Source organism: Gallinula chloropus (genome assembly GCF_964237585.1).
Source record: "Gallinula chloropus genome assembly, chromosome: 7".
Lineage (NCBI taxonomy): Eukaryota > Metazoa > Chordata > Aves > Gruiformes > Rallidae > Gallinula > Gallinula chloropus.
Genome location: NC_140092.1, coordinates 17,871,271 through 17,898,872, shown reverse-complemented (window position 1 = coordinate 17,898,872; position 27,602 = coordinate 17,871,271). Strand labels below are relative to the sequence as shown.

At 44.0% G+C, this 27,602-nt stretch overlaps 1 protein-coding gene across 2 annotated transcripts in view; it reads left to right on the top strand.

Annotated features, from left to right (window-relative positions):
• Nucleotides 1-798: 798 nt before the first annotated feature.
• The window catches only part of LNX1 (ligand of numb-protein X 1), a gene marked incomplete at both ends in the record, with an annotated part of 68,337 nt that continues 41,533 nt past the window's right edge, over nucleotides 799-27,602 (top strand). Inside the window, one exon of one of the 2 annotated variants that reach the window (XM_084266638.1) lies at nucleotides 799-1,184. In XM_084266638.1, coding sequence (XP_084122764.1) covers nucleotides 799-1,184 — 386 coding nt within the window. Of the gene's footprint in view, nucleotides 1,185-4,780; nucleotides 4,873-27,602 lie in introns of those variants that run through there. The other variant, XM_084266639.1, reaches the window with a different exon arrangement.

The following is a 27,602-nucleotide window of genomic DNA, read 5'->3' as shown; positions in this document are numbered from 1 at the left end:
TAGGTGCCTGAGGTAAGGGAATGAAGATCTGTACCCTTCCCAAAGTACGTTCCTGCTGTCTGTAATGCTGTTGTGCACTATATAAAAGATGGGATCTTGTGATTAATCATTTTGAAAATCAGGGAGACCCATTGCTTCAGTGGGAAGAGGATGGTCTAGAGGGTTGCAAGTTCTAAATCCTCATGACCCCAGAAGTGACCTCCCTCCAGCTGCAAGTATGGTGTCTGGTGTGTTTTAGGTGAAGTTACTGCTCTCCCTGGCTGGGCTGAGCAGGCAGCCTGGGCAGTAAGCTGTATTCTTACCTTTTTTCTTACCTTGCTTCTGCGCGTGGTCCCGTGATGTTGGACTACACATTATGATGCTTTTCCAGCAGAAGTGACCACAAAATCAGCTGAATGGAACTACAATTACATGCTAATTTAAAGGTTTTAACCATTAAATGACTGTATGACTAAATGACAAATGACTTTTTCTATAGCTTTACAATGAGAGTAGTTGTGTAAATTGGGTAGATTTAAAAGAAGAGTCCCTGGAATTAACGTTCCCTTTCTAAATGTTTTTTCCCTTCTTCCCTTGACTCTCCTATCCCAAAGATGCAATCCATCCCTAAAGCCTGCTAGAGTCCCTCATAGCCAGATACATGTTGTAAGCACAGTAAGAGAAAACAGTTCAGAACGTAACGCTTTGTCTCTCTTCCCCACAGACCTGATGGCACACAAGCCTTGCTGTGGCTCTCACAAATAGAAAACAACTCAGGTATTTCCATCTGCCCTCCTTTGAATTGCATCAATTCTGATTATGAGCCAGAAAGAAGAAGAAATGGAAGACAGTTCCCCGCCACTCTGTGTCACCTGTGGCCAAGCGCATTTACCGGAAGAAAACCACTTGTACAGCTACACTGAAGAAGTAGATGATGATCTGATATGCCACATTTGCCTGCAACCTTTGCTTCAGCCATTAGACACGCTCTGCGGTCACACCTTCTGCACAGCCTGCCTTACAAACTTCCTCGTGGAAAAGGACTTCTGCCCCATGGACCGCAAGCTTGTGATTCTCCAGACGTGCAGGAAGTCCAGCATACTAGTGAACAACCTCCTGGACAAGCTAATGGTTAGCTGCCCTTTCACAGAACACTGCTCAGAGGTCGTGCAACGAGGTCACCTCGAACAGCACTTCCAAACCCAGTAAGTTGTTGCCGATAAACCCTTTTTTCATTCTTTTTCCTAAAGAAAAAAAATCTTTAGTTAATGCTGATTAAAATAGACAATTAATATAGAGAAAGATCTCTAGATTTCAGTCCTAAAGAACACTGAGGGTATCATGAATTTAGAGCTGAATTCATTCCGTTTATTTGATGATGTATTCAAGGTACTTCACGCTATCACTAGCAGTTCTGGGCAGATACCTTGTGGATAGCTGCATAATGGAAGTGTGTATTTAGTCATGCGAAGAGATCTGTGAGTTTTGGGAAGCTGAGCTATCATAAATAACTTAGTAGTACATTAAGGGTTTTATAATTGCCCTTTCTTCAGTCCTTTTTTGAATCGCAAATGACCCATATGTGAAGTAGAGCAGAAAATACTCCGGTTTGGTATTGGTCTTTGGAGCTGAGTGCTCCTTTCTTCCAGGTGAGCACTTAGCCCTGCACTGCATCATAGGGCTCATAGAGCCCCGGCTTCTCTGGTACATTGTGGAAGGCTGGACTACCCCTCCAGGCTTTTAAGTCTCCTGATGGCCAGGACACCCTCTCTCTTGCCTCGGGGAGACACGTCTTCAGGGAGCTGTTTAGTTCCCTTGCAAGGAAAGAACCGGTGATGGATGATCCTCTGTAGGTTAAAAGCACGTGCTGCTGCTTTCTTCTTGCATCTTCTGCCTTTTGGAAGGAAGGCAGAAGAGTAGAGAGATACATTCAGGGCTGTGATTTCTGATGGCAGGCAAGTGTTTTGACATAGTCCAGCTAACAGCACCTTGGATTTGAGATGTGGGGGTCTGAGATGCACTTTTGTTGTGGCCTGTACCTGTTGTCCAATGAAACCGCATTCCTAGGTGTGGGCTTCTGGTTGTGTGCAGCAGAGGAAGCCCTGGGCAACCAGCACAGGGCTCCAGACTGCTGCTGGGGCATGTTCCTGCACAGAGATGGTAGCTCTGAGGGTCAGAGCATCCCTGGTGAGCAAGATGGTGAGCCAGAGTTTGTTCACATGGCTCCAGGTTTCTGAGTCTTAAGGACTGGAATTGGCTCTGCAGCCGTGCAAACATGTCCCTGTTTGAACTGGAGCTCTCATTTCCTAAAGCACCTGGGTTCTTCTGAGGAATTTATTTGCTGAAGATAATCACGGTTTAACAAACCAAAACAGTATCCATTTTGCATTACTAAAACTGACAACCCCCCCATTATGAATAAATCCCTTGCAGAGGGACTTGGTGTTTGTGGGTGTGGGTGCCCTTGGCCCACCCAGGTCTGGACCTAGCCATAGTTACTTAGTTTTCTTCTTTTGGCCAGCATTCCTCTGACATGCCTCAAAACCACGTTTGGACAGTACCTCAGGTAAAGGGACTGACAGTCTGCTCTGAGCTGCTGCTGCAGAGGTTATGTCTCCCCACAGATTCCAACCTCAAAATCTTGATCCCCTAGTGCAGTTACCCTTTCCCTTCACTATACAGACAGCTGGGTGTAATGTAGTTTTAGATCCTACTTTCTGGCTGCTGGTTTTTTTTGAGAAGGTGGAGCTGTGGCCATAGCACCAGCAGGAACCACCCCCTCCCCAATAAACAACCAAATTGCAACGTGGCTTTTTTCTTTACACAGAAGCCACACAACTAGCACAGTTCCTGATTTCTATTGTTGTCTGTCTTATGTGCAAACTGCCCCAGCGTCTTGGTTGTTCCTCCTTGAGGTAGGAGTAAAGAAACCCTTTACTTGATCCTGTAAAAACCTGGCAAGTTTTATGACAACGCTTCATACTGAATGTCTGATTTTCCCCTCAGGTTCTTCAAGATCCTTTGCCTCTGCCTCACTTGGCCAGAGCCTGGCCAGGAGTAGGAGGAATTGGCTTAGGACCGTGTTCCCACAGCCTCTGACTGTCCCTCCTCCCCTGTGCCAGGCTGTCCCCAACCAAGCCCTGGATTAGAGACCAAAGAGAAAGGGTCTGGAGGGACAGAGCAGGGATCTCCCTTCCCATCAAACCCTCTGAGGTAGAGCAGTGCAAGGGGGTGCTGCGTAAGTTGGGCGGCTGCTTCTTTGCTACTTGTGATATAGATTTTCCTTCCTCGGCATGGGGGGCTGAGTTACTTTAATGCCAAAGGGCGGAGGCAGGGGAGAAGGAGATGATGGGGAACCTTTACTGCTGGGAGGTTCAGCTTTTCAGGGGTGTATATGCTAGCCACACTGGCACTCCTACCCCGAGGAAGAATTAAGGGGGAACTTTGAGTGACTCCTAAAGGGGGCCTTCTGCAACCTTGTGCTTGCAGAGACTGTGCAGTACCTTTTATTTTTAACTTTTCAAAAAAGCAGCATTAGTTAATGGTCACCAAATATATGCCTCTGCCTAACTTCATCCTCAGAAACCTCCCCCCACCATCCCTCCTCCAACTCATGGCAGTGCAGGAGAGAAGGGCATTGTGCTCTTCAGGCAGTGGCTCCAGCACACTGAGACACAGATTGAGAAGGCTGAGCTGAGACTGTTCCCTGTAACTCTGGTGAATCAATAGAGGAGAGAGAAAGTGTGCGACTTTGCTTATCAAAATAATAAAATAATAATCATAAACAATCTGATGCCTGTGGAGAGAACAGCTCAGAGCCCATCTGAAATCTTGACTGAACGTGATCTGTGTTCTCAGTGAATAAATTAAAGTAGACTCTGCTAGAGTCACCAGGGCAGTCGGCAGTCCTCACATTGCTTGCATGATTCAAGCTCAGACCAATCCTGGTTCTCGGAGAGAAAATGAAAGCTTGCCCTGATCAGAGATGAGGTCACTGATGGGACAAGGTGAGTTTGCTGCTTTTTTGCTTTGTAATCGATGAGAGAACTTTTTTTTTTTAAATGCTGGTTACCATGGAGTAGTCCATTAAAAGCATCCTTATTTAAAATGCTTGCTCTTGCATCCTTCAAAAAAAAAAAAACCAAACCCAGAAAAACAATCAGCCTGGAGAAGAGATGTGTCCTTGGATTATTACATGATTTATGTTTGCACAAAAACATCTGACTGGATTTGGGGAATTCAGCCTGTGATGCGAACTGCCAGCAGTTGGCTGTGATCCTTTGTGGTGTTTTACTTTAAAAAGGTGTGGTCTTCTGATATCGCCTGCTTCAAAACTCCACGGGGGGTATTTTTCCTCCCCCTCCTTGTCAGACGGCTACACCCTTCTGTGATGCAGTTCAGCGTGTAACCCATCTGCTTGTGGGCAGTGATGTAAACGTACCAGCTGCCTCTGAAGAACCACTCTGAATCCTGCAGGAGGCAGGTCTCTTCCCCGAGCATCGCTCTCCTCTGCAGCATAAGTCACTGTCTCGCCAACCACGCTGTGCTGTCCCTAAACCCTCACATCTACCCATCCGAGAGTCAGATCGAAGTAATCCTCTTACAGGTCAATGATTTTTGCAGTGTAGCTTCGTTTAAGGGATTTAAGCTCGATTGGTAATGTGCTACCATTGCGTTGAAATGGAAAGGCTCTCTTAGAAGGGGCTTGGCTGGCACAAAAGCTTCACGTTGTGTGTCCCACCAGCACAGAGAGACAGTTGGAAGGAGGAAACCTAGCAGCAGTGCCAGCCCTGCACTGAAAATGAAGGCTCTCCTGTTACTGGTCCTACCTTGGCTAAGTCCTGCAAACTACATAGACAATGTGGGCAACCTGCACTTCTTGTACTCCGAGCTGTGAGTACGCACAGTCGCGCCGGCGTCGCGCTCTCTGTCTGTCTGTCTCACCTGAGCGGCGGGAAGGGGCTCCCCACGGCTGTTTTGGGGCATTCTGTCTGTCTGGTCTGCCTTGTGTGTCCATGTGTGTGTGTACGTGCAAGAAAATCCTGCAGTGTCCTGCCAACAGCTTCAAACCATGCCGTGAACTAGCTGCTTCCCATCCGGAGGGCTAATAATAGCAGTATGTCCACATCGCGTTTGGGAGCAGCCGAGGCATGCTGAGTGGAAGCTGCGTTTTCCCTTATCGACCTGCTTTTCCATGCCAATGTTTTTTGGTGGTTGTTGGGTTCAGGTTGTGTTGGGGGCATTTTAAAAATTGATTTCTGAATCCGTGCCTTGCCTTTACTTGCCATAAACGGCTTTTCCAGGGGAGCTGGGCAATAGAGGAGGGCATCAGCACAGACACCCCTGGTAGAGCGCTCTCTGTGTGTACATGCATAACGTTCTGTGTGTAAAGCTGTGTGCCTGTAGCAAAACGCTGAGAAGCTTCTCACCAGAAATAAATTCACTTGAGACAGGAAAGAAATTTCCCCTGATTTGCCTTTTTTTGCCCAGAGCGGAATGCTGTTTTCTCTGTAACGCAAATTTAAATGTAACGATCCATGTGTGTATATCTTAATGCCTTAAAAAAATTAACAACCCTACACCTCAAACAACCCCGTAGCTGATCTTTCCAACCCATAACACAAATATTCTGTGTATCCTCCATAAAGGGTACTGGTTTAATTTGTGCTTGAATGTTGTTGTACTAGTTAATAGGGCTGTTATGAGTAGAAATAGGTATTTGTTCCAGTATGCCTTAATTAATTATGTTTTGTTTGTGTTTTAACAAATTAGAAACTCCGAGATCTTCCTTGAGATAATGAATGAAATGTCTGAGCAGAATTAGCCATGAAAAATGACTGTACTGAGCCTACAGTGGGCATGTTTTTGTAACAGTTGTGATTAGTACCAGTGAGACTAATTTCCAAATGATTTTGTCTCTACTGTCAGACAAAAATAGCAGTGTTTTGCAGAAACATGAAGTCCCCTTTTGAAATCCTTGTGTGATATGTGTGGCAGCTATTAATAATTTAGTCACGCTGCGTACAACTGCTCAGGATTCCTGTATGCTATAGGTGTGTTTCAAACATTTAACAAATCTGGTGTTGGGGGTTGCAGCTAATTCCCCCTTTTCATTTACTAGCATTTTGATTAAGAATATTAATTTTAAAAAAAAGCAAACCCCAAACAAACAAAAAGCCAGCAAAACCCAAACAAAAAGCAGTTAAACCAAGCGAGCTACAGGAGCAATCAAGCTCAAAACAGAGCAGATGAACATTTATGATGGAAACAATGGCATCTGGGACATCTAGTTTCCAGGAAAACAAACGGATGAGATTAATCGGAGCACAGGCGCAGACGCAGCCTACTTGCTTGTCTTGGGGAATTCAGGTTCACTGATTCTCCCAGGGTAAAGGGCTACTATGTACGGTAGCTTATTTGTCTCTTATTTATTTAGCCTTCTAACCCACAGAGACGTTAAGTCTCACTGGATGTCGGCAGTTTTTCTTAACTGAGTGGGTGTGTGCTGGGGCTCAGACGTGCATCTTTGGTTGTCAGCAATGGGAGGTGCATGTCCCCTCCCAAGTGCCCAGCCCTGGATGCTACCTGGTGCTGGGAGCCGGCACTCAGGACCTCATGCATCACTCTGTCTCTGGCTGGGGCAGCAGGAAGTCGGATTTGCTGGGGCTGACATAATCCACAAGGGCACTGGGCAGTTTGAACTCATTTCAGCAATTTCTCCTCCTCCTCTTCCATGTGCATTCAGTGCCGCTGGGTGCTGCACAAGGCACTGGTGTACTAATCTGTGGGGTGGATTCAAGGTCTTCTCTAATAGCAGTCAGAAGGGAAAGAGAAATACTGTTTTCAGTCCTGTTTCATCAGTTTATGTGAATGTTACAACCTACAGGTTGCTACTACTTCAGCTGCTGGGGCTCTTGCATGCAGGATGTCTTTCACGTGCAGATTTTTGAGTGCAGTAGGGTGTGTGCTGCTTTCCAGCACAGCCTGGCATCTGGGGGCACAAGTTTACTGAGACAGTCCTTCTGTGACCCCAGGATGCAACTTTGCACATTCTTCCTCACTGGCAGCTGAAAAGCCACCGCGATGTGTAGCTTATTTGATGGCTTGCCCCATGGCTTGAAACAAGACCATAGCAAGCGGAAAACTTTTCATTATCACATTATCTTTGGTTTCCAGCCAGTACAAATACTGGCCTCGGTCAGGACTCATTATTTTTTTGGCTGGCAGCCACAGGAGATACCGGCCGAGTAGGGGGGAGGGAGTCAACAGGGGTGTGAGCAGCAGGGGAAGAGCTGTAGGACCATGTGAGACTCAGTTACTGTCACTGATGCTGGTGTGAGTGAGAGAATAAGAGCACTGGGATTCAGGCTGCCCTCCCACTCATGCAGCCTTTCTCTTCCCCTCTGCCCATTCAAACAAAGCTTAAATTATTTGTCTTGCTTTGGAGGGTTTGTTTTGGTTCAAGGGCATTTTTTTTTTCAGAAGTGCAGAGTGGGCAGCTTGGGGAACAGGGATTACAGAATAGCCCAAGGCCTGTCTGGAGATGGAGGATCTGGAAGCTCTCTAAGAAATAAAGAGTTTTCAGGTGAATTGGAGGACAGAAATGATGTTAAGGAAAGGCTTTGTCATACCTTTGCCCTTCAGCTGGGTGCCAGGCAGGTCAGAACAAGAGATGTATGGATGTGCTACAGTGTCACTTGATGGGATGGATGTTGGGTGCTGCTGTTTTTAGCTTTCCATTTAGCACACTGCTTGTTAAGAATACCTGTAACAAATGCATATATTCTGACACTGTAACCTGCACTAAAACCAATTCCCTGGCCACCACCTGTTGCCCTTAACCCCAGCAAGATATCAGCACAGATGGTCTTGTCCGTGCTCTTACCTAAATCAGCCAGTGGTAAGCCAGGGTGCTCCTTTCTGATGGGAAGCCCATGGAAACACATAGCAGAAGGACTAGAGCCTTTAGAAGGTGGTGCGATGTTGGGATGTGCCACAACAGCTTTCAGAATTGTAAGGGTATGTAAGGTCCTTGAGACTCACAAAGCCCCAGCCCAGGGTCCATGCCTTCTCCTTTATAGCCCTGAAAGCTGCTTCAATAAGCATCTGGTCTCTTTCTTACTTAAAATAGTTCAGAAAGGAAATACTCGCCCATACGTTTTTTTGAGTTGGGGAATGTTATTTCCCTGGTTTAAAAACAAAGTGTGTGGATGGAGAGGTAGCCTGTGGCCACTGCAGGAGGCTCTCCTGGGGTGAAGCGGCTGGTGGTACTGAGGGACACTGACCTCCATCACTTCCCTCTCTCACTTCAAAGCAGAACCTGTGAAACGGTATTTCTCTTTAGAAGGATTTTCTGCACTTTGACATCAATGGGACACTTAGAAATAAAATTATGAGAGGAAAGAAGATGCAAGATGAGGTGATGAATAACCTCACCTTGTCCCTCCTGAGGACTTCGATCATGTGGAAAGTGTTGGTTTGGTTTCCAACCTAATCCCCCTTTGGCACATGGCCATGCTGACCAAGTGAGCACCCAGGAGGGTGCTGAGCAGCATGTGTGCTCAGCACAGCTTGAGCACTAGGGAGCCTGTGAAAGCTGTGCTTGCTGGCACTGCTTCCCTCCAAGGATTAAACAGCTCCTGGCCTTAGTTGGGGCTGGTAGTACACCAGCTAGATCAAATCCACTCATTTGAATCAGGCCATTTAAAAAAAAAAAAAAAAAGAAATCTATTGTTCATTAGGGTGAAATGCACAACCAACTCTTGCATGCAAAAAAGCCCTTCTCTTTTTCTTACCCCTCTTGGGTTTTATGGGAAATAGTCAAAGAGGTCTCACCAAATTAGCTGGCTCAAGTTTCCCCATATAACTTTTATTCTCTCTTAAATTTCAAAACAGCACTTTGGGCTGAAATAGCCAGTAAAATGTTGTTTCTCTCTGTTTTAAAAAGAGACACGAGCACCAGCTGTCTCCCAGTGTCCTTGGGCATGTCTTTTTTTACAGCAAATACAATTTAGGTCAAGATATTAGGTGCGCCCACCAGCACTGAGCGTAACCATGCAGCCAACTTCTTTAATTTCTGTTCAGCTCAGTGGGGAGACTTGTGTCTGGCTTCAAATCTGTCCCTGTAGTGTCGCCTGTGTGGAGACTGAGCCATGCAGGGCACGCGCTGTTCATGCCGAGATCGATAAGCCTGGAGCACCTTTGGGGTTCGTGTGTTAGTCCACTGCAACAGCCACGTGTTGGCCTCCTTACTCTGTGCAAAGCTGCGTGCCTGGAAATCTGTGTCAGGGTTATGCTGTGAGGTTAATTAAAGCTGAAAGTGTTGGAAAGCAATGGCTTGAATGGAAAGATTCTTGAATGAACATATAAATGAAATATTTAGAATACCTGCATTAAACAGCCAGGACAAAGCATGCTTAGATAAAATGTGAAGGTTCTTTGGCAGAGTACTAGGATCTTTCCCTCTTGGGGAAAGCAGGATTGAGGTGAATTAAAGCAGAAAGGTATGGGTGCATACAGGGCTGCCTTTAGTTTCACCCCTATGCTACAGCCCCATGGAGGGATCAGGATGGTGATGTGGCAAACCCTGGCATCTTGGGTGGAAGCAAGAAATACTGTTGCCTTGGTTCCTGTCTCTTCCTGTCTCCAATATCCTCTTTGGGAAAACGTCTGATCTGGAGTGTTTTCCTGTATCAAGTCAGAGCAGGTACCATGGTGCAGGTGAACAACAGGCACTGGGTGCTGTCAGGCTTCCTTTCTGTTTCTCCACAAGAGCAGACAATCCTCCCAAGAGCTGTTTTTCCTTCAGATTTCTGTGATCTCTCTCAAAATTTCCAGCAACAACTCATGTCACTTCCCCAGCCTGTCCCTTCTCTGCCATGTGTCTGACCCCCACTCCACCAGCTCCTCTGGCTCCTGATGGGCACATGCAGTGCCGAGTCATCTGGAGGCTTTGAGGTTCATTCCCACTGTCCCCAGCAAGTGCAGATCTTCAGACTTCGTGTTGGGAGGATGCTGTGCCAGGGCTGGGTTTGTCTGCTGTGCTTTGTCTCTCTTATGAATGAGAGAGGTAGGGTGATGTAGCTGACACAAATTCCTCCCTGTTTGGAGCAAGCTGCAAAACCATCCCTCGTGCTGCCACAAGCCATATTGATTTGGAGCATAGCTGCCAGCCAGAGGAAGGAGTTTATGTGAAAATTTGAATTTAAAAACCAAAAGGTCATCTTCTTACTCCTGTCTTTGTATTTCCAACCCTTAGAATTGTACGGTGAAGCATTTTAGTACAGCTCTGGCCTGAGAGCCCCCAAGCAGAAGCCCATGTAGGGGAACTCCAAATATGCTGTATTAATCTTAAAAGGACAGGAGGAGCTGTAGTCTAAACTCAGGACGTTGAGGTGCCCAATGTGAATTTACTAAATACATTAGGTGGTGTACTTGGGAGTGTTTGGCACAGACGATGCCACCAGCATGGGGGATGCAGCGGAAAGTAATTGTTTCTACTGATTGTGACCATTCTGGGTCCAGCCCCTCTTTGACCAAAGACTAACAGCACTCTGCCACATGTGTGGTGCTTTCCCCTTAGCAGCACAGAGGGCTCTGGGACAGGGTCTTTTCCTTGACTTCTACCACCCTCTCCCAGTGACGGTACCTTTTCCCAGCTGTACATCCCACCTGGTTCCACAAGCCGGGTTGAAGCACCATGCATTTTCATGGCATGAGTAAGTGTTACTGGTTAGCATCATTTTCCCCAGCGCTGTGATTCTAGGTGCAGCAATAAATTTGTCTGGGACAGCTCCAGAAACCAAAACCCCTCCGAGACCTTTAAGAATTTGTTGACTTTGCCTGGGAATTTTGTGCGTAATGAAAGTTGGCATTTGAGTTATACTTTGAGAAGGATCTTGCTTCAATCCTTCTGTGCATGCATGAAACTTGCCCTTACTCTATTCACAGCTACCTATGCCCTTGAGATCAGAATTAGACATTTTCCTCTGCTGGCATGTTTTCTCATGGTTGGAGCCTTCTCACACCTTTGGAAAAGGCTGATGTTGGCCAGTGACGATCTCAACAAATACATTTTGTTGCCAAATGCAAAACCCGAGCCAGCCAAAAAAAGGGAACCTCTGCCAGGTTGGAAAAGCAATGCAATAATTATGGTTGGCAGAAAGGTTTCTTTTCATGAATGAGTTATGTCTTGGTTATGTCTGATTTATTTTATTTTGTGTAGACTGCTCATAAGAAGTGTGCTCACATGTGCTGCCCGTGTAACAGGAGCACAGAGGGGGCAACCCTTCTCCCACTCAGAGGCTGGTTCTGGGATGAGGAGCCCTGGAGAGCCAGTGGTGCAGGAGGAAGGAGTGAGATGATGGGATTTGCAGGAGGTCGGTGGTTACTCACAAGTAACAGACTCATTTCTTGTCTGACATTAAGCCACGCAGGCCGTATGCTGCAAGTTTGGCCGACCTCCGCATCTCTCTGACAATTAACCTAGTTTAGCACTGGCACTGGCAGCATGACAAGGATATTTTTCCTTGAGCTATTTTCCTGACAAGTCTGGCAGAACTGGGCTGTCCTGCAACGCGAGGATAAACACTGCTCTTGCTGAGCTCTTATGCCTGTCACAGCTTAAATCCTGCTCTGGATGCTGGTTCTGAGGTCAGCTGCAACGCGGCTTGTTCCATTGTAGGGAAGCAGACTAGTAGGTCTGAGGGTTGTCTTGGGTTTTTTTTTTTTTAACATTCTTGACCTTTTTGGGGTGAATCTGCCTTCAAGGTCTGCAGACTTCAGCACAGCCAGCTGCGTTTTGGGACCTTCTCTGTCAGCAGAGCTACCCTTCAGGAGCTAGAACTGATTTTTTGCATCTGGGCATGTGGCTGCGTGTCCAAACTGCCCCCTCGGAGCCACGTGATGAGTGGGTGGATGAGGATGCTAGCGGCACAGGACACAAAACCAGAGGTTTTATAGTAACATCGCTGGCAACACTGGAGTAATAGCATGGCCTGTGTGACAGCATAGCTGTGGCTGCTTGGAGCTTCCTGTTTTAAAAGGAGCATTCAGACTGGTCCCTCTGTGTTGAACTGGTAGCTCAGTGGAGATATCTGTTAGTCAATGACATGTCATATGTTGCAACTAAACCCCAAGGATTCCTGTCTTGGACCTGAAATCTGCTTTGGGATTAAGAAAGTGAACTTTTTTTTTTTTTAAATGATCTTAGAAAGCTTAATTCATCCCTAGGCCTCAGCAAAGTTGCAGTTGGTGAAGACTGATTTTAGTCAGTGAATCCTCAGGCTCTTTCTGTAACAGGCTTTACCCATTCATGTAATTCATTAATTGATAACAGATTCTAAATATAGATCGAAGTAGGTCCAGGAGCAACCTAGTGAAACGGCTGGGGATTGTAACAGATGCTGTACAGCTATTATGCAAAAATCAGACTGTGAAGCATCCATAACTTCTAAACATTGTACGTGTCCTCCTGATATGAAGGAAAAGAGGCTGGCTGTAACAGAAGGCAAGTCAAGCCATATTTCAAGGAAGTTTCTGTCTCCTTCCTGTTGCATTTCTGTTGGTAGTGCCATCAAATTCTATTGGTAAAGTTTTATTCTTCTCAGCAGGGCAGGAAAGCAATCAGATTTGTGATGATCACGCATAGAGAGGGAATTTAATCGACGTTTGTAACTATCTTAAGTGTGGGGCACAGGGGGAAAATTCCAGCCTCTTTTCAGTGGTCTGGGGGGACAGGACAAGGGGCAGTGGTCTCAAGTTGGAGCACAGGAAGTTCCGCATCAATAGGTGAAAGAACTTTTTCATAGTGAAGGTGACAGAGCACTGGGACAGGCTGCCCAGGGGGTGTGTGGAGTCTCCTTCTCTAGAGATATTTAAGACCCATCTGGATGTCTACCTAGGGAACCTGCTTTGGCAGGGAGGTTGGACTTGGTCATCTCTGGAGATCCCTTCAAACCCCTACAGTTCTATGAATAGCATTGCCTGCTCTAGTATTACTTTTCTATTATGTTTATCAAGACAGTGAGCTGAGTAAAATGGATACCTGTGTAGGGAGGAAGTAGTTGGGAAATAGCCATTGACTCCTCTGTCCTTGTGGAGCTGTCTTGTTCCACGACACTGCTGTGACACATAGTGTGAAGTCAGGTTAAGGCAAGATGTTTGCAGCTGTTGGAGACGTGCTCATTTCTGACGTGCTTTCCTACTAACTCATTACGAATTATTTACCAAAAAAATGATAAAGTGTCCTTAGTGGTATAAATTTCAGCTACAAAATTTGATCATCAGCGTATTGCTTTGGGTTTTATTTTTCCCTCTTGGACTCTCTTGAAATCATGTTGGCAGAAAGCAAGTGCATTAGGTCAGCAAGACATTTCACGTGCACATATTGGGAAGCTTATACCTCTCTATATATCGCGCACTGTAGTTCCATCATTCACTAGACAGTGTGTAATATATTCTTAATGTAGTATTTTAATAATTTAGTATCCTCTTAAGTAGAGGACGAGGTGAATCTGACACGCTCTAATGATTATATTCTCCTCTGTAGAACTTACTGAACTGATAAGATTAGCAGACTGGTGAGCTCATATTTTGTGTTTTATGAAGGTTAGTACTATTTTTGAAAGCATAATTCAGATATTTTATTTTCCCATAGGTGATAAGCATTACTTTTGTATGTTATTTTTAACATTCAGTTAGCACTAGTGATGCCCCACTGTTTTTAACCTTCCTTCCTATGTAAAATGAGTAGTGGAATGGTTTCACAGAAGCATCCGCAGAGGCCCCTTCACTTGTGGATTTTATAAATCAGCAGTATGAAAGGCCAGAAAACATCCCACATGGAACAGGCTTTTATGGAGAGGAGATGGGCATGATTAACCAAATCTGTCCTGTGAGCCACAGGAGACCTCTGGAAGCAGAGAGTATGCTGTGCTGCTGCTACTATATGAGGATGTGTAGGTTGATATGGATGAGCAAGGCTGTTTCACTTGATGTGTATGAACATCTCCTGCCAAGATGCTAAATTACAGTCAGAAATAAGTGCTGTAGTTATATGAAGAGCACATGTTGCAACACAGCCCTTCGTCAATGCCAAACAGGTTTTGCAGTGGGAGCAGGGATCCCAGGAGGTGGTTGTGACTTGCTCCCAAAGGAGCCTTGCTGCTGGCTCTGGTTTAAACATTTGGCACATCTCTCCTTTGAGTGTTACTATCTGGTTTGTAATTACAGCTGGAAGATGGCAATGCTGGAGAAAGCATGAGCACAGTTCTTCCCCAAATGCAGTGTATGTATGCTGGTGGGGTTGGTTTTTGCTCTGGGCACTGCTGCAGTTGCTGTTGTCACTGTAATCCGTCGTGGGGATGAGCACAGTTCAAAGTGCCAGTTGCTTCTACTTTTCCCCAACCCGGACTCTGATGGAAATATTTGCACTAGTAATATTGGCATATCAGTCTAGAGAAGACCCTGCCCTGGGTGCCCAGTGGTGGCTGCTGCAATCCATGATGTTGTCATGCCCCACAGCTGCAATGCGGGCCCTGGTGTAGCAATCCTGCCCAGCCAGTGTTGGGGACATGCTGTGTTCTCCATCTTTGCTTCCCACCTGCTCTGTGCTGTTGTAGGTCAAGAGTATGGCCACAGAAATGTACTTTCCTTGGTGCATGTCTGTAAATTTTCTCAGTGTCCATTTCTAAATTGCATATAAATTTTGCATATCTCGGTGGTTTTTAGTGGATTGAGTGTGCGTCATTTCCAGCAAACATGCTGCTTCCAGTTTCTTCCCTCAGAGGAGATTAAATTCCAGTACATTCTTGTTTTAGCCTTCCAAGGCATGAGCGTAATGAAGTTGGACAGTAATGGTTGCTGCATTTCACTTTTTTTCTGCTCTTTCCCCAGTGGTCTAAGCATCTGTAGGTTCGAAGACACTTACAGTCTTTGAGTTCAAAATATATCAGAAGAGAAAAGACTGAAACAGGACAGAGCATTTAATAAGATATATAGTGTAGGTATAAACTTGCACTTAGTATGTTAAGCTGACAAAGCAAATAAACGCAAAGTCTCTCAGATCTGCCCTTTCTGTAATCTAGGCTTGAATAATAGTAACTTGACCCAAGTGAACAAAGAAAAATTTAGAAAGGGAGGCCAAGACAAAGTAACTCCCTTCTAGACCTGATGAACTGTAATCCATACCAGATAATTCCAACATGCATTTGCACCTACCTTGCAACACAATCTCCCTTCCCTTCCCCTCCCTCTTCAGCAGATGCTTAGTTATATTGCTCATATTTTTGCTAACCCAGTGCTGTAGAGAGGTTAACTGTCTCTTTCTTAGAGAGAAAATGCATTTCACAAATTTGTGATGGTCTCCTTGCTTTTTCTTAAGGTCTGCTAATTGTTCAGCTCTTCCTGTGCTTCACGCTTCTGTTGTTCAAATCCCCAGCATATAGAGGTTGACATCCAATGCAAAAAAAATAGCATAGTGATTTTGTGCCCTGTGATGTTTCAGACTGCCAAAAGAACTCACAGCTGACAGCTTGAAGGTTTTTGGTCTGTGATGAGAAGAGAGCTTGATTTGCTTGCATGTTGGGTAAAAATAACAGTTTCCTCTTAAATAGGTGTTTCTCTTTTTGCAGTGTTACATAAAGTCTCTTGACGCTACCTGCCAAGTGTGAATTGGCTGCCTCTGCCCTATATATGTTTTGAGAGAAGATGCAGCTTGTAAACTCTTTAAATAGTAATCTTTCTGTTGGTTCCCTTGACATGACTTGTAATGCTTATTTAGTCTCTACCATCACCAGTGCCAGGCTGTGGTTTTGTTTCTTTAGCCACTTTCTACCTGGCTGCTCCTAAATCTTTGTCTTTCCCTTGTTTCCTCTCAATTCCGGTTTTCTTTGCACCTCTGCTCCTGTCTGCCCCGCTCAGTACAGCACTGCCAAGGGTTCAAGGTTATCAGGGAAGTGTGGCCTTGAATGCTGCCTTGTCTTGGTCAAGGAGAGTAAGGAAAAAAGGGAAAGAGAGAAACTGACTGACTTGATCTGTCGAGGACCCTTGTGGTTAACTCCAGCAGTGCTGAGCACACTGAGCCATGTGCCTTCCATCACCTTGCACTATTGCAGCATGGCAAAATTCTGAGCTCCTTATGCTTATTATTTTAAACTATGGATTAAATTATGAGCAAATTGTGAATTTAAGCAGCAGAGCTTAACTCCAGTAAAACATATGGAGTTGAAGGCTAAAAACAAAGAAACCTTTATGGATTGACCAGGTTTGGTGAGACTCTGTAATAACTTCACTTAAATAAGGTGAAGCATTTTTGGTGAATTCTAAACATTTATCTGTTAGACTAAACATGTGTTAAGACAGGCCATGAAATAGCTCAATTGTAGAACTGACATCTAATCGGAGTTTTATCAACTGATGCTCTGCCTAGTTAAATTACCAGTTGGATTGAAATCCTTAAGAGTTGCAAACTGTCCTACTACAAACAGTGAAGCTAAGCCAATAAAATAGGTGTCTTGAGTTCTCTCCCATATTGTTTGGTTCCTTTTACATAGTTGATTTGTATGGACCTTGTCTCTAGTTGTTGTTCCATCTGCTGTTCCACCACTCAGACAGAGAAAGCTATGGAAGAAGTAGTGAAAAGATTAATATCAGTGTACTTGATTTTTTTTTCCCTTACAGATGTCATTCCATTGACTTCAGAAAAATGGGAAAACCTCTATATTTTACACCTATATAGCAGAGAGATAGAACAGTAGAGGTCCAAAAAATATTTGGGGGAAAGGAACATCTAACCACACTGATTCACACCATGTGTTATTTAGCAGCAACAGCAATTTTAGAAAAACAGAACATCCCTTGAGAGCATGTGGGTGAGTTGAAACAATACAAATGTCATGGACTCTAGGTTCTGCAATCTCTGTGACAACCTCCCTCTTTCTCCAAAAAACCCCACGTCCCTGTGTGGGAACTTTGTAAAACCTCAGACTCCACTTTTCCTGTCCCTTGTGACAGTGGCAACTGCAGGACAACAGATTTTACAAAATTGTGACTCTTCTCCTGGGTTGTTGTTGTTGTTGTTGAAATTTACCTCCCTGCATTGGCAGACACAAACTCCATGGCTTTAACACTGATCAGAAAGTCCCTTTGAAGCAGGATGTTTTCATGAGAGTAGCAGGGCTGGTGATGAAACAGCAAGTCATCTCTGAATGGTCAGATCTGTAGCTAAAGGGTAGGGGTGCAGAAAAGTCCCTGTTTGTATCCAGCACTGAAGCCAGTCCTTGTAAGGGTCATCCATGTTGCCACAGAAAGCTTCAAAGGGTTTTGGGCTTCCTGCCTGTCTCATAAGTGACTGAAGTAACTGAATGGTGTAGCTATAGGCTAGGGACAAATCCTGGTCCCCTCTCACCACATCCCTGGTTGACCACAGTGATGGGGATGAAGGAATCATACTGATGTCTCCATTTCACTTCAGTGTCCTGGGCACAAGGAAGTGGACAGTTCAGGTTGAGTTTTTTTTCTGTTGGCTGCATAAAATTGGGGCATACAATATAGGTCTTCTTCATTCAAAAAGCTTTTGCATAAATTTTTCCCCATCTCCTGACAATGCTTGACCCTGGGATAGGTCTGACACTGTACGGCACTCCTCCTTCCTTCTGTCCCTGTCCTCCCTCTTGGGAGCACTGAGGAGGACAAGAGGCAACCTATTTCTGTCTGAAACTGCTGTGGGTTCCTGTGTGAGCATATGCTGGCAGGATTTGAAAGTGACCTTGAGATTGTGTTTTGCCTCTGACAGTGTGTGACTTTGCGTGGCGGGCAGCTTGTAAGGGGGGCAAATGAAGGGTGGAACAGTGAATATGGCCTGAAATCCTCCTGCTGGCCTTCCTTGGATATGGCTGTCACCAGGCAGGAGAGGATTGATACAGGGCTATCTCAGCTGCAGCATCCATCCTGAGACATGTCTGTGCTCTCTTTCATCAGAGACCGCAAGGGAAGCTGGATCCAAAGTGATTTTACAATTTACATGTCTGTTTTTCAAGTGGTGTTATGCTATTTGTGAAATCAGTCAGACCTGGGCTTCCTGGGCAGTGCTTTCAAGAAAAGATTATGACTGTGCTAAATCACCTATTGTGTTGTTTGCTGATGACGACTCCCTCGGCGCTTTTGTTCTTCCCTCTGACATTTCCAAAAAGAACAGCTGTGCTGCCGGTGGTCCCTTGTGCCAGGGAAGCAGTTGTTAATGACATCCTCCCATCTGACTGCTTTACAATGAGTGCTGCTTCCAAGTCTTCTGATCCTCCATCTCGAAGAGAAATGGTCCTTGCCCTTGTGAGCCAAAGGTGAGTTGTCAGGTCCAGGGCTGAGCTGAGAAACCTGGGTCACCCATGATCCTGCATCTTTAGCAGCATTTGCACCCAGCGCCAGACCTCTCTTTCGAGTCCCAACCTTATTTGTGCTTTTAAAAGCTGGATGAGTGTCTGTTATTTTTGTTGCCCTCTCTCCTTTTTGCTAGAGATGCTGAGGTGTCTGATGGGGAATAAAAGTGACATCCCTGCAGGTAGGGCTCTATGGAACTGCTTTTAGTCTTAGTTTTTGAGAGTGCTATGGTAGTTTAAAGAACTCAGAATGAAGCAGATCTGTGTTGTGGAAGGCACCGACCAAAAACGTAGTCTCTAAGGACTTACACATGAAATAAAGCAAAACTGTAACTTATTCTCAAGATGTGGCATGTTGAGGGGTAGACCCTGGCTCTTGCAGAGCTCTGGAGCTTTAACTACAGGACAATATTGCCTTTCCACTGATCCTGAAACACCTCTAGACATGGCTGCTCCAATTAATCGCCTTTTACAGAGTTAGGGCAACGGTATTAAAATTATCAGAAAACAAGTTATCAAAGGAAAGAAAAGTAATCTATTTTTCTCCCAGTAGCAAAAGGATCTCTTGATTCACTTCCCTGTGTTGCTGGTGTCAATTGGCATGAATATCTGTGGTTCGTTATGCCTGTTTCTTTATGGGCTAAAGGCATGGGCAGGTACCTTTGTGAACTTAAAAGCAACCTGTAATTTTACTCATAGCTTGATTATACGTGGTCACTACCTAGAAAGGATCTTGGGATGCAGAGCCTGAGCGCAATGGCATTAGGAAACCAGTACCTAAAATTAGCACCAAGAGCTCCCCCAGTTTCCATTTGGTGCCCAGAAGAAAGGGCAGGGGAGAAAGAGTGAAATTATGTAAAAGGATGGTTTCAGCACGCAGGGAGGTTTAATAAAGTTGTTTGTGAAGTGATAGTACTGCTCTTACTCTAGGGTAACTTCTCTAGTGGATGCTCTTACTCTTGAACAGGGATGTCTCCAGGGAAGCTATTCTCAGATGTGTGTATATATAATATACATAGTGTGGCTGAGGTATCATTCCACAACCACTGCAGTAATCATGTACTTCCCTGTTGCAGACAATCCCTTTGGAAGCAACTCCATCTCTGGAGGCTGATGTGGTTAGGCTTTGCAGAACAGCCTGTGCTGAATTTTGGAAGGTCTCCTTAAAGACAGTAACTACTTAGCAAGCCCTCCTACATGACTGTAACATCTTCAATTAGCTTTTAAAGAAATGAGAACATAATTTGCCATGAGGCTGTTCTGTTTACAGCCACTAAATTGTCAGCTATGTTGCTCCCTTTCTTCCTCCTCCTCCTCCTCCTTTTCCCTCTTTATTACACACTGACAAACACAGCACTGAGTGTCTGGCTTTGCCCTTCAGGAGGCAAACTTGTTGCAGGGCAGTTAAGGAAGTTCCTTGGAAGGTACAACCAGCTGAAGATAGGTAAACCACCAACCACTGGTCCAAGGCATTGCAAAAAATACTAAAGTGGAAACCCATGTCTCAATTGCTAATATAAATATTTAAACGTAATACCAGTTTTGTTTAGTCTGTCTACTCAATTTTTTTTTAATTCTCAATGTCCGTGTCAGACTGGGGCAAATATTTTGGAACCAGAGACAATTTTCTCCTTGCAGCTGTAAGATTATTCTGTGTTATGAAGCTGGTCAGTTGGGTTCGATGAGCCATCTGCTGTTGCTGTAATATTTACCTGAAGCAAGCAGGATTTGTTTTACCTGTGTCTGAACCAACGTGCCCAATGCCCCCACCACGCTGCCATCCACTGGATGCTGGTGTGCATGTCCAGCTTGGGATGCTGTGTGGTGGTGATGGCACGGGTCACTTTGAGTCATGATGTGGGTAGTGCCTCTGCTGTGAAAATTAGCAAGCTTGAGCGTGCTGCTGGAGGTCAGATTGCCAGCTCCCTTCTGAAGGACCAGGGTCATCATATTTCAGGAAGACAGATGTAATTATTCCCTTTTCAGAGCTGATAATGAGCTGAGATAATTTCCTATGCCACCTTGGTTTTCCTTCAGGGGGTCCATCATCGTTGCTAACGAGGCCCAAGTCTACTTAAAATTGTGACGTGAACAAAATCACAGCCTGGGCTGGAACAGCCTCAGGCACAGAGGCTGGCTGAGTCACCCAGATGCCACAACCTGTCACAGAGAATTTGTGGTTTGGATTCATTTCAAGGCAGCATCTCGCAGCACAGCCCCGACTCATTTTGTGGGAGCAGCAAGGTCAAGCAGGATGTGCCCTCTCCTAGGACAGCAAGGGCAAGGACACTGTCTTGGATCATCCAGGGGAATATAATTACAGCTTGTGCCTAAAGTTCAGTTCTCCAAACCTGCTGCCCAGGTCTGCCCACTGTGTCCTAGATGCCCAGATGCGTATTTTATATGTTTATATTTTAATTTCAAAAGGAAGAATAGTTTTTAGAGCTTAAACATTGGAATTCACAAGGTTGCTGTGGCATAAAGGGGGAATAAAAGAGCAGCTTCCCAAGGAACGTTTTGGGATTGTTTTTCCGATTTCCTGTATTTTAGTAGGATGATTGCAAAGCTAATCTGTTTTGTAACAGGACAGTATGAGAGGAGTGCTCCTTACCCTGAACATTTTTTAAGTAAATTGAATAAAGAAAAAAATCAGAAAACATTTTTTCCTATCTTCACTGTGTAAAAACAGCACGAAATCTGAGAAAACAGAAGTGACTTAGAGAAACTGACAAACTTATAGCATCTGCAAGCTAAGGAATATGAAGAAGCAGCAGCCTGAGCAACTTGAGCTTATGGTGTAAATGTTGTTTTCTCCTTCTCCTACTTTTCTACAGTGAGAGCAGTCGTTCACTGGAAAAGCTCCCCAGGGATGTGGTAGAGTTTCCATCACTTAAGGTTTTCAAGATGTAGTTGGAGAGGATGCTGGGTAATCTTATCTAGGCTTTCATTTCTGTAGTAAATTTGCATCACGTGATCTTTTGGGGTCCCTTCCAATCTCAGCTCCTCTATGGCTCTCTGATACCTGCCTTTTTCCTGGAAATCCATTTTGCCTTCTTGGCTATGCAGTACCCGCTTCTGAAGGCATCTTTTGTAATGAATAGGTTTCAGGGTTGGATTCCTGCTTTTGCCCTACTTTATGTATCTTACCTCTTGATTTATCAGTTGTATCCTGGTGGTCTGAGAAAGCAAGACACCATTTGACAGGGAGGCTCTCAACCTGTATCTGAAGCTTCTGAGGTCACTTATTCAGCTTCAGATTAAAGAAGGTCTTGTGTGCCTAGATGGCATTGCCAGGTTTTCTCCAAGATGCTGGCAGGCCTAATAAAGCACACTGTCTTTTCTTATGAACCTCTCCCAAATTTAATGAAAAGCCACAGTAGCCTTTGAAGGGCTTTGAAGGGCTCTGATTCTCCCTCCCCAGGTGCATTTGATAATAGCACTGGGATCCTTCCTCCTTAATCTGCCTCTCTGAATAAATTTCATGAGGAGGAGCAGAGATCAGCCTTACCCCAACCTGACCTGAGCTTCAGTGGTCAGAGCAGTCCTGAAAACTGAGGTATGAGGGTATGAGCTCTGTCAGCCTCCTTTGCCAAGCGAGAGCTGACAGTGGTCCATGTACAACAGGAGGGAAACTGCACTGCTGTGGTTTTGGATGCTTTCTATGATACTGAGCCTGTAGGCAGCTATGTGGGGAGAAGGGTGAGTGTAATGGGCTTTTCTCTTTTTTTCAATTTGGATAAAGATATGGATAAAGATATTCAGGTTTAAAATATTTAAAATTCTGTTTAAAAATGGTCATTCTAAGGAAGTGTTTTGCAAACTTTTTACAGCGTAAGTGAGCATTTCCTACCATGTCAGCTTTCAGAAGACTGTAAACAACATTCCAGCCATACTTGTGCTGTAGCTGGACATGGACTTTCTGGAGCCTTTAAATACTTTTACAATGTGTATTTATTTTAATGGGAGGGTGAAATATCTCGCTGAAATATCTCAGATTTAACTGGGTGGAACCCATAAAACCACAAGCAGTGAAGATTTTTCTATGTCCACTGGGTTTGGGGAGTTTTGTTCTGAAAACTGGCTCATAATGCCCCTCTGATCCATCCTCTTCCAGCCATATGTGCAAAGCAGAAGACTTGCAGAGGCAGGAGGAGTAGAAGCCAGAATAGTGTTTCTCGAGCAAAAATGTACTGTTGGCTATGATGTATTCATAAAAAGCCCCAAATGTTGTAATGAGATATTTAATCAATAGTGTGACTTCTTATGCTGGTGTCAATGCTCATTTAGGCTGAAATCCTGGAAACTGAGCTCAGTGATACATCAGGAAATGCTGTACCCTTCCTTCCCCACCCCTACAAGGAGCCTGTGTTGCTTTAGGGTTTTAAAACACAGTGATTCATGAGTCATATGCAGTTCATGTCTCATGGGTCAGATTCAGGGTCTTTGTTGAGTAAGACATTGGATTTGATAAGACAGGAGAGCTACTTTTAAACAGAAAACATTTGTGACATCTTAAGATGCTACTTAGTCATGGTGGCAGACATATTTGCTCAACATTCTGCTGGGCATCTGACAGGCATCTCTGTGGTTTGTCAACTTCTGAGAAGGTGTGCTGGGACCTCCTTCTTCTGACCTTCCTCATGAGGAAGCAAGGGGTTTTTTCAGAGCTTGATGTGTACGAAGATGTGTTAGTGATGTAATTTAGATACCCACATGCTGACCTAAAAGGGATCTTACGTGACTTTTGGGACACTGAGGGGTCAGAGGCAAGGCCACCAGAGCCAGATTTGTGGATGGCACTTCATAGCATGTTCTGCCAATAAGAGAGTATAAAGATAGCATTCATCATTCACTGCCTGCAGCCCTGTTGTTTCCTGGTATTTCGAATTCTGGTGGAGAAGGTGGTAGTAAACACAAGCCTTGGGTTGCAAACGCCTTGAAATTGAATGCAGCATTGGGTTTTTGTTATTTTACATCTGAGACTTAGATGCGTGCGTCACTGCTTCGTGCCAGCAGAGGCCTCAAACCTGCTCTCAGTAGTGCTAGGCTGTTGGCTCCGTGACATAGCAGATACTGAACTTGGGTTTATTTTAAAAAGAAATGTGTGATAAGTATGTGTAAATGCTAAGTTTCTGTCTGTCGAGTTCTTCTCTCTGTAGGTGTAAGAATCGGATTACACTGATACTGTCACTCTTGTTAAAAAACCTCTTGTCCCATTGCAAGCATATTTTTCTCACTGCATCATAAAGCTTTTATAGTATAGGTGGGGAAGACAATGCTGAGATACTAAGTTCCAGGAGACTAGTTCTACCTGTTGAATATAATCCGATGATCAAAACGCCGAACAATAAACATAAAAACACATGAATCAACAGATTGAACGCTTATTCTTGACATTAATTATATGTGTGTCCATGTAACTTGAAGAATGCAGTGTATTGGATTGTGTTATGGCATATAGCACTGCAATGTCTTCAGAATTTCTGTGTCCTTGCACTAGGGTTTTTTTTGTCACAGATAACTTGATTTTAGCAGCATTTTTTGAACCTTTGTATGCATATTATGTGCTGTGATTTTCCTTAGGCTCATTTTTCAGTTAAGGCTCTAAATGAGGATGATACTCAATGGTCCTTCTGCAGTGCCATTACAGTAAAACATCCTACAGTAAAAAGGATATACTATTATCTTATTAGTGTAAGGCAAAACCAGTGGTCAGGACTGCAGAGTACTAGTGCTGCTCTTCCAGTGGTCTTGGATGGACCTGAAAACAATACACAAAGCTGACAGCTGTTGAGGGCACATGTTTTCTAACTTTCCAAATACCCATCTGACACACAGTGCATGGGATTGCTCCCTCATGCACACTGTAGACAAAAGAATATACAAGTATTGATAAGCACCCAACTTTTCCATGAAGAAACCTCTCAGAGGTCTTTCTAATTTGGGTTTTCTCTCTTTTGATTGAAAAAACATGTGAGCTTTACTCTTCTTCAAGAGCGGGGAAGGCTGGAGGTTTTAAGTGTCTTGTGTAGAAACCAACACAATTCTGGATGAAAGCACCTGTTAAAGTTTTCATCAAGGTCCAGTTTCAGTGAAGACCAGAGGAGGTTTTTCGTCCTTCAGGACTTTAATATAGCATTTGAACACAATTAGTGGATTTAAATTATGTAGTTTGTTTAATGCTAAAAGCACTAGAAGCCATCAACAAGGTGTGCAGGCTCTCACCAGCTTAAAAATGTGTCCAAAATGTCTCATATGTCTTATTTCTCCCTCTTATTTTGCTCAAAATTTCCTTCCCAGATACTCATAGGTTCCTTGCTGCGTCAGTTACTGAGCACCTACTAAGAGTTAGAGATAGCTGCTCCTCTATTTTCCTTGTTGGTGTCAGCTGGTGGGAGTAGATTGCATGAGATATATAGATTAGTCTTGGGGAACTTCACTGTTTAATTGAGTAAGTTCAGCACAAATAAACGTTGCTGCTGTTTTCCATCACACAATATTCCTCTGGTTCTGTACTTCTGGCCAGTAACTTCCCTGTGATGAAAAATGTTTGTTTATAGTAATCTAGGAGCAAATAATGATTAATAGGCTGGCTGCAGTCTTTCACCCCAGTTAATTCCTTATTTTTGTGGCTTGAAGTCTACTTGTGCTCTACGAGCATGACATTTAAAGGCAGCATTGAAAAGGCAGAAACTGTAGGAGCAACTTGAGGCCATGCCTGATGTGAACAGTGGGAACCAGATGCTGATGCCCTTGTGCATTCTCAGGTCATTAGTGGCTTAGATACAGGTGGGGAAGGGGCAGCAGAAGGTGAAGCCACAAGTACAGTTGTGAATACTGGCTTCTTTAAAATAGTTGTTGTGTTAGGCACAATACTGTGCTAGCCCATAAGAGGATCCACTTCCAGCCCATATGTTGACTTGCCCATCTTAGCTGTCTCTAGCAATTTACAGCTCTGTTTCCCTGTAGATAAGACAGCTGTAATTTGTTTGAATGACACAAGACTAGAATTTATAGTGTTTGAACCTTGAAAAGAAATCCATACAGTTGCCATTTCAAAATCAGAGTCGTGGCCAGGAAGAAGAGGGAAAGAACATGATCTGGACCAACAATTTGTACACAGTCCCAACAACAACTGGGATCATTGCATGGTAATCCCAAGTCATGATTTTTGCCCACAATTGCAGGCAGCTAGTAATGTTTTCCTATTTCATCCAATGCTCTGTTCCCATGGTAGAAGCTAATGGGCCTTTCAAAAGATTTCGTAATAGAAGGTGGTGATGGTGGTTGAAATACAACTTTCTGCTTTTACAAGAGAGGGGGAAAAAAACCTTAAACATGACCACATGTTATGTGAAACTTTAGTAGCGTGTACATGAAATTTAAACTCTACAATTTATTTAAGAACAAAAGTGCTTTCCAGGTTCTTTCAACTCTCCTGAAAACTACATAGAGATTTGGAGATTCTTCCCTTCCCTCAGTACAGTCAAATTCAAAATGGGGATTTGGATTCTGTTGAATGTTTGTTCAATTTATATCTGGCACAGCCTGTCTGTAGTTTTGGGAACTGTGGGGACTGAATTCCCATCTGAAATTCTGTTCTTCACTGATGCAAAATACTTTCAAGGGTCTCTACCAAAATCGCTAGCCGTGCTGGCTTCTCCTTCAAGGCAACCAAACCATAGGAATGGGAGTTCATCCACTCTAGCTGATGTCTAACATAGTAATTATAAACAACACTCAATATATATTTTCTTTATGTACTTAGAAAACTTTCTGATACATGGGAACTATAGGTCATTTTTCCAGTGATACACCCAAATTTATACAGAGGAGCTGCCGTGGAAGTGTAATATATAGATATTCCTGCACAAGTTCCTTATGTAATATACAAATATATTTGGTTTGACAGCATCATAGTGCAAAAGCACTGTAAAAATGACAACCCTTCCCTGGGGTCAGATCTTTACAGATAGGGCACAGCACAACTCTAGGCTTTGCTAGTAAGGTAGTTCCAGAGTTTGTTGAATTACCACGGCTTCATTAAGACAAAAAGCTTGAAAAAAAAAAAAAACCAAACCAACCCTTAGGAAACCATTGCAGCATTATGCAGAAATTAAACTGAAAAAATAGATATTGGAGAGGGTTTTTTTTCTATCTTGTGGGAAAGTATTGAAACTAAATAACTTTAGCTTAAAGAAATAAATGTTATGAGGATCTTTATAAATATTTATGGAGTAGTAATGCTGAAATATAGAACCACTAAATCTACTACGTGTTTATACTTTAGCAAAAGTCTCTGCTTGACAAGAGAGAGCAAGTAACATGAGAAAATCTCTCTGACAACCAGACAGAGAAGGCATTTGCCTCATCTGAACTTCTATCATAACTGTCTCCATGCTGGCATGGACAAGAGCAGTGTTTATGGAGGTGTAGGATGGAATCGCTCATCTCAACCTTCCGGAGGCAGCGGAGATCAAGCTGCCGGCCCACACCTCCCTCCCAGCCAGCCCTGATGTCCCAGGTGTCAGGAAGCTGTCTCTAAAAGGTTTTTGTTTATAGGGTTATTGAAGTGAAAGAGTTATAGTAACCTGGAAATTTTCCCACTTAAGTTAGGTGAAAAATGAGCGCATTTTTCCCTGAACAGGATCCCAAACCTTTGACACTGGGAGATCAGGAGGAAGAGGATACCCAAGTGCATCAATGTCAGGATACAGAGAGCCCAGAACAGCAGTGGTGAGCATCTAGAAATTGCTGGCATTACGGCATTTGAATGCAGGTGCACACAACAGCCTGTTTCTAGTTGCGTGTTTAGACAAGGCTTTTGTAGCCTGACTTTCAGAGAATCTTATCTAGAAACTAATCCATGAGTTTAAACTTTCTTTTTTTAGGTGGCTTATCCCTTTCTTTATGAATATTGAGGAAGGTTTAATGTAGGCAGGACCTTCTTAGCCATACCTGGTGGTTGCAGTAGCTCGGGGAATGCTATTGACATGACACAATACTTTATGAAAAGCAGAGAAGGAAAAAGAACCAATCAAACACAAAACCCAGGTACTTATTTATGAAGCTTTATTCATATGCAGCATTCATGTGGGGGCTAATCCTTGAAAAACCTCAGAATTACGAAGAAAAAAGAATTGATATTAAACACTTAGTTCCAGGATTGAATTTCACATAGAACAAAAAGAAAGGAATTTTGCTTGTAGGACCAGAATTCACAAAAGCCAGATTTCCAAGCAAGGATGA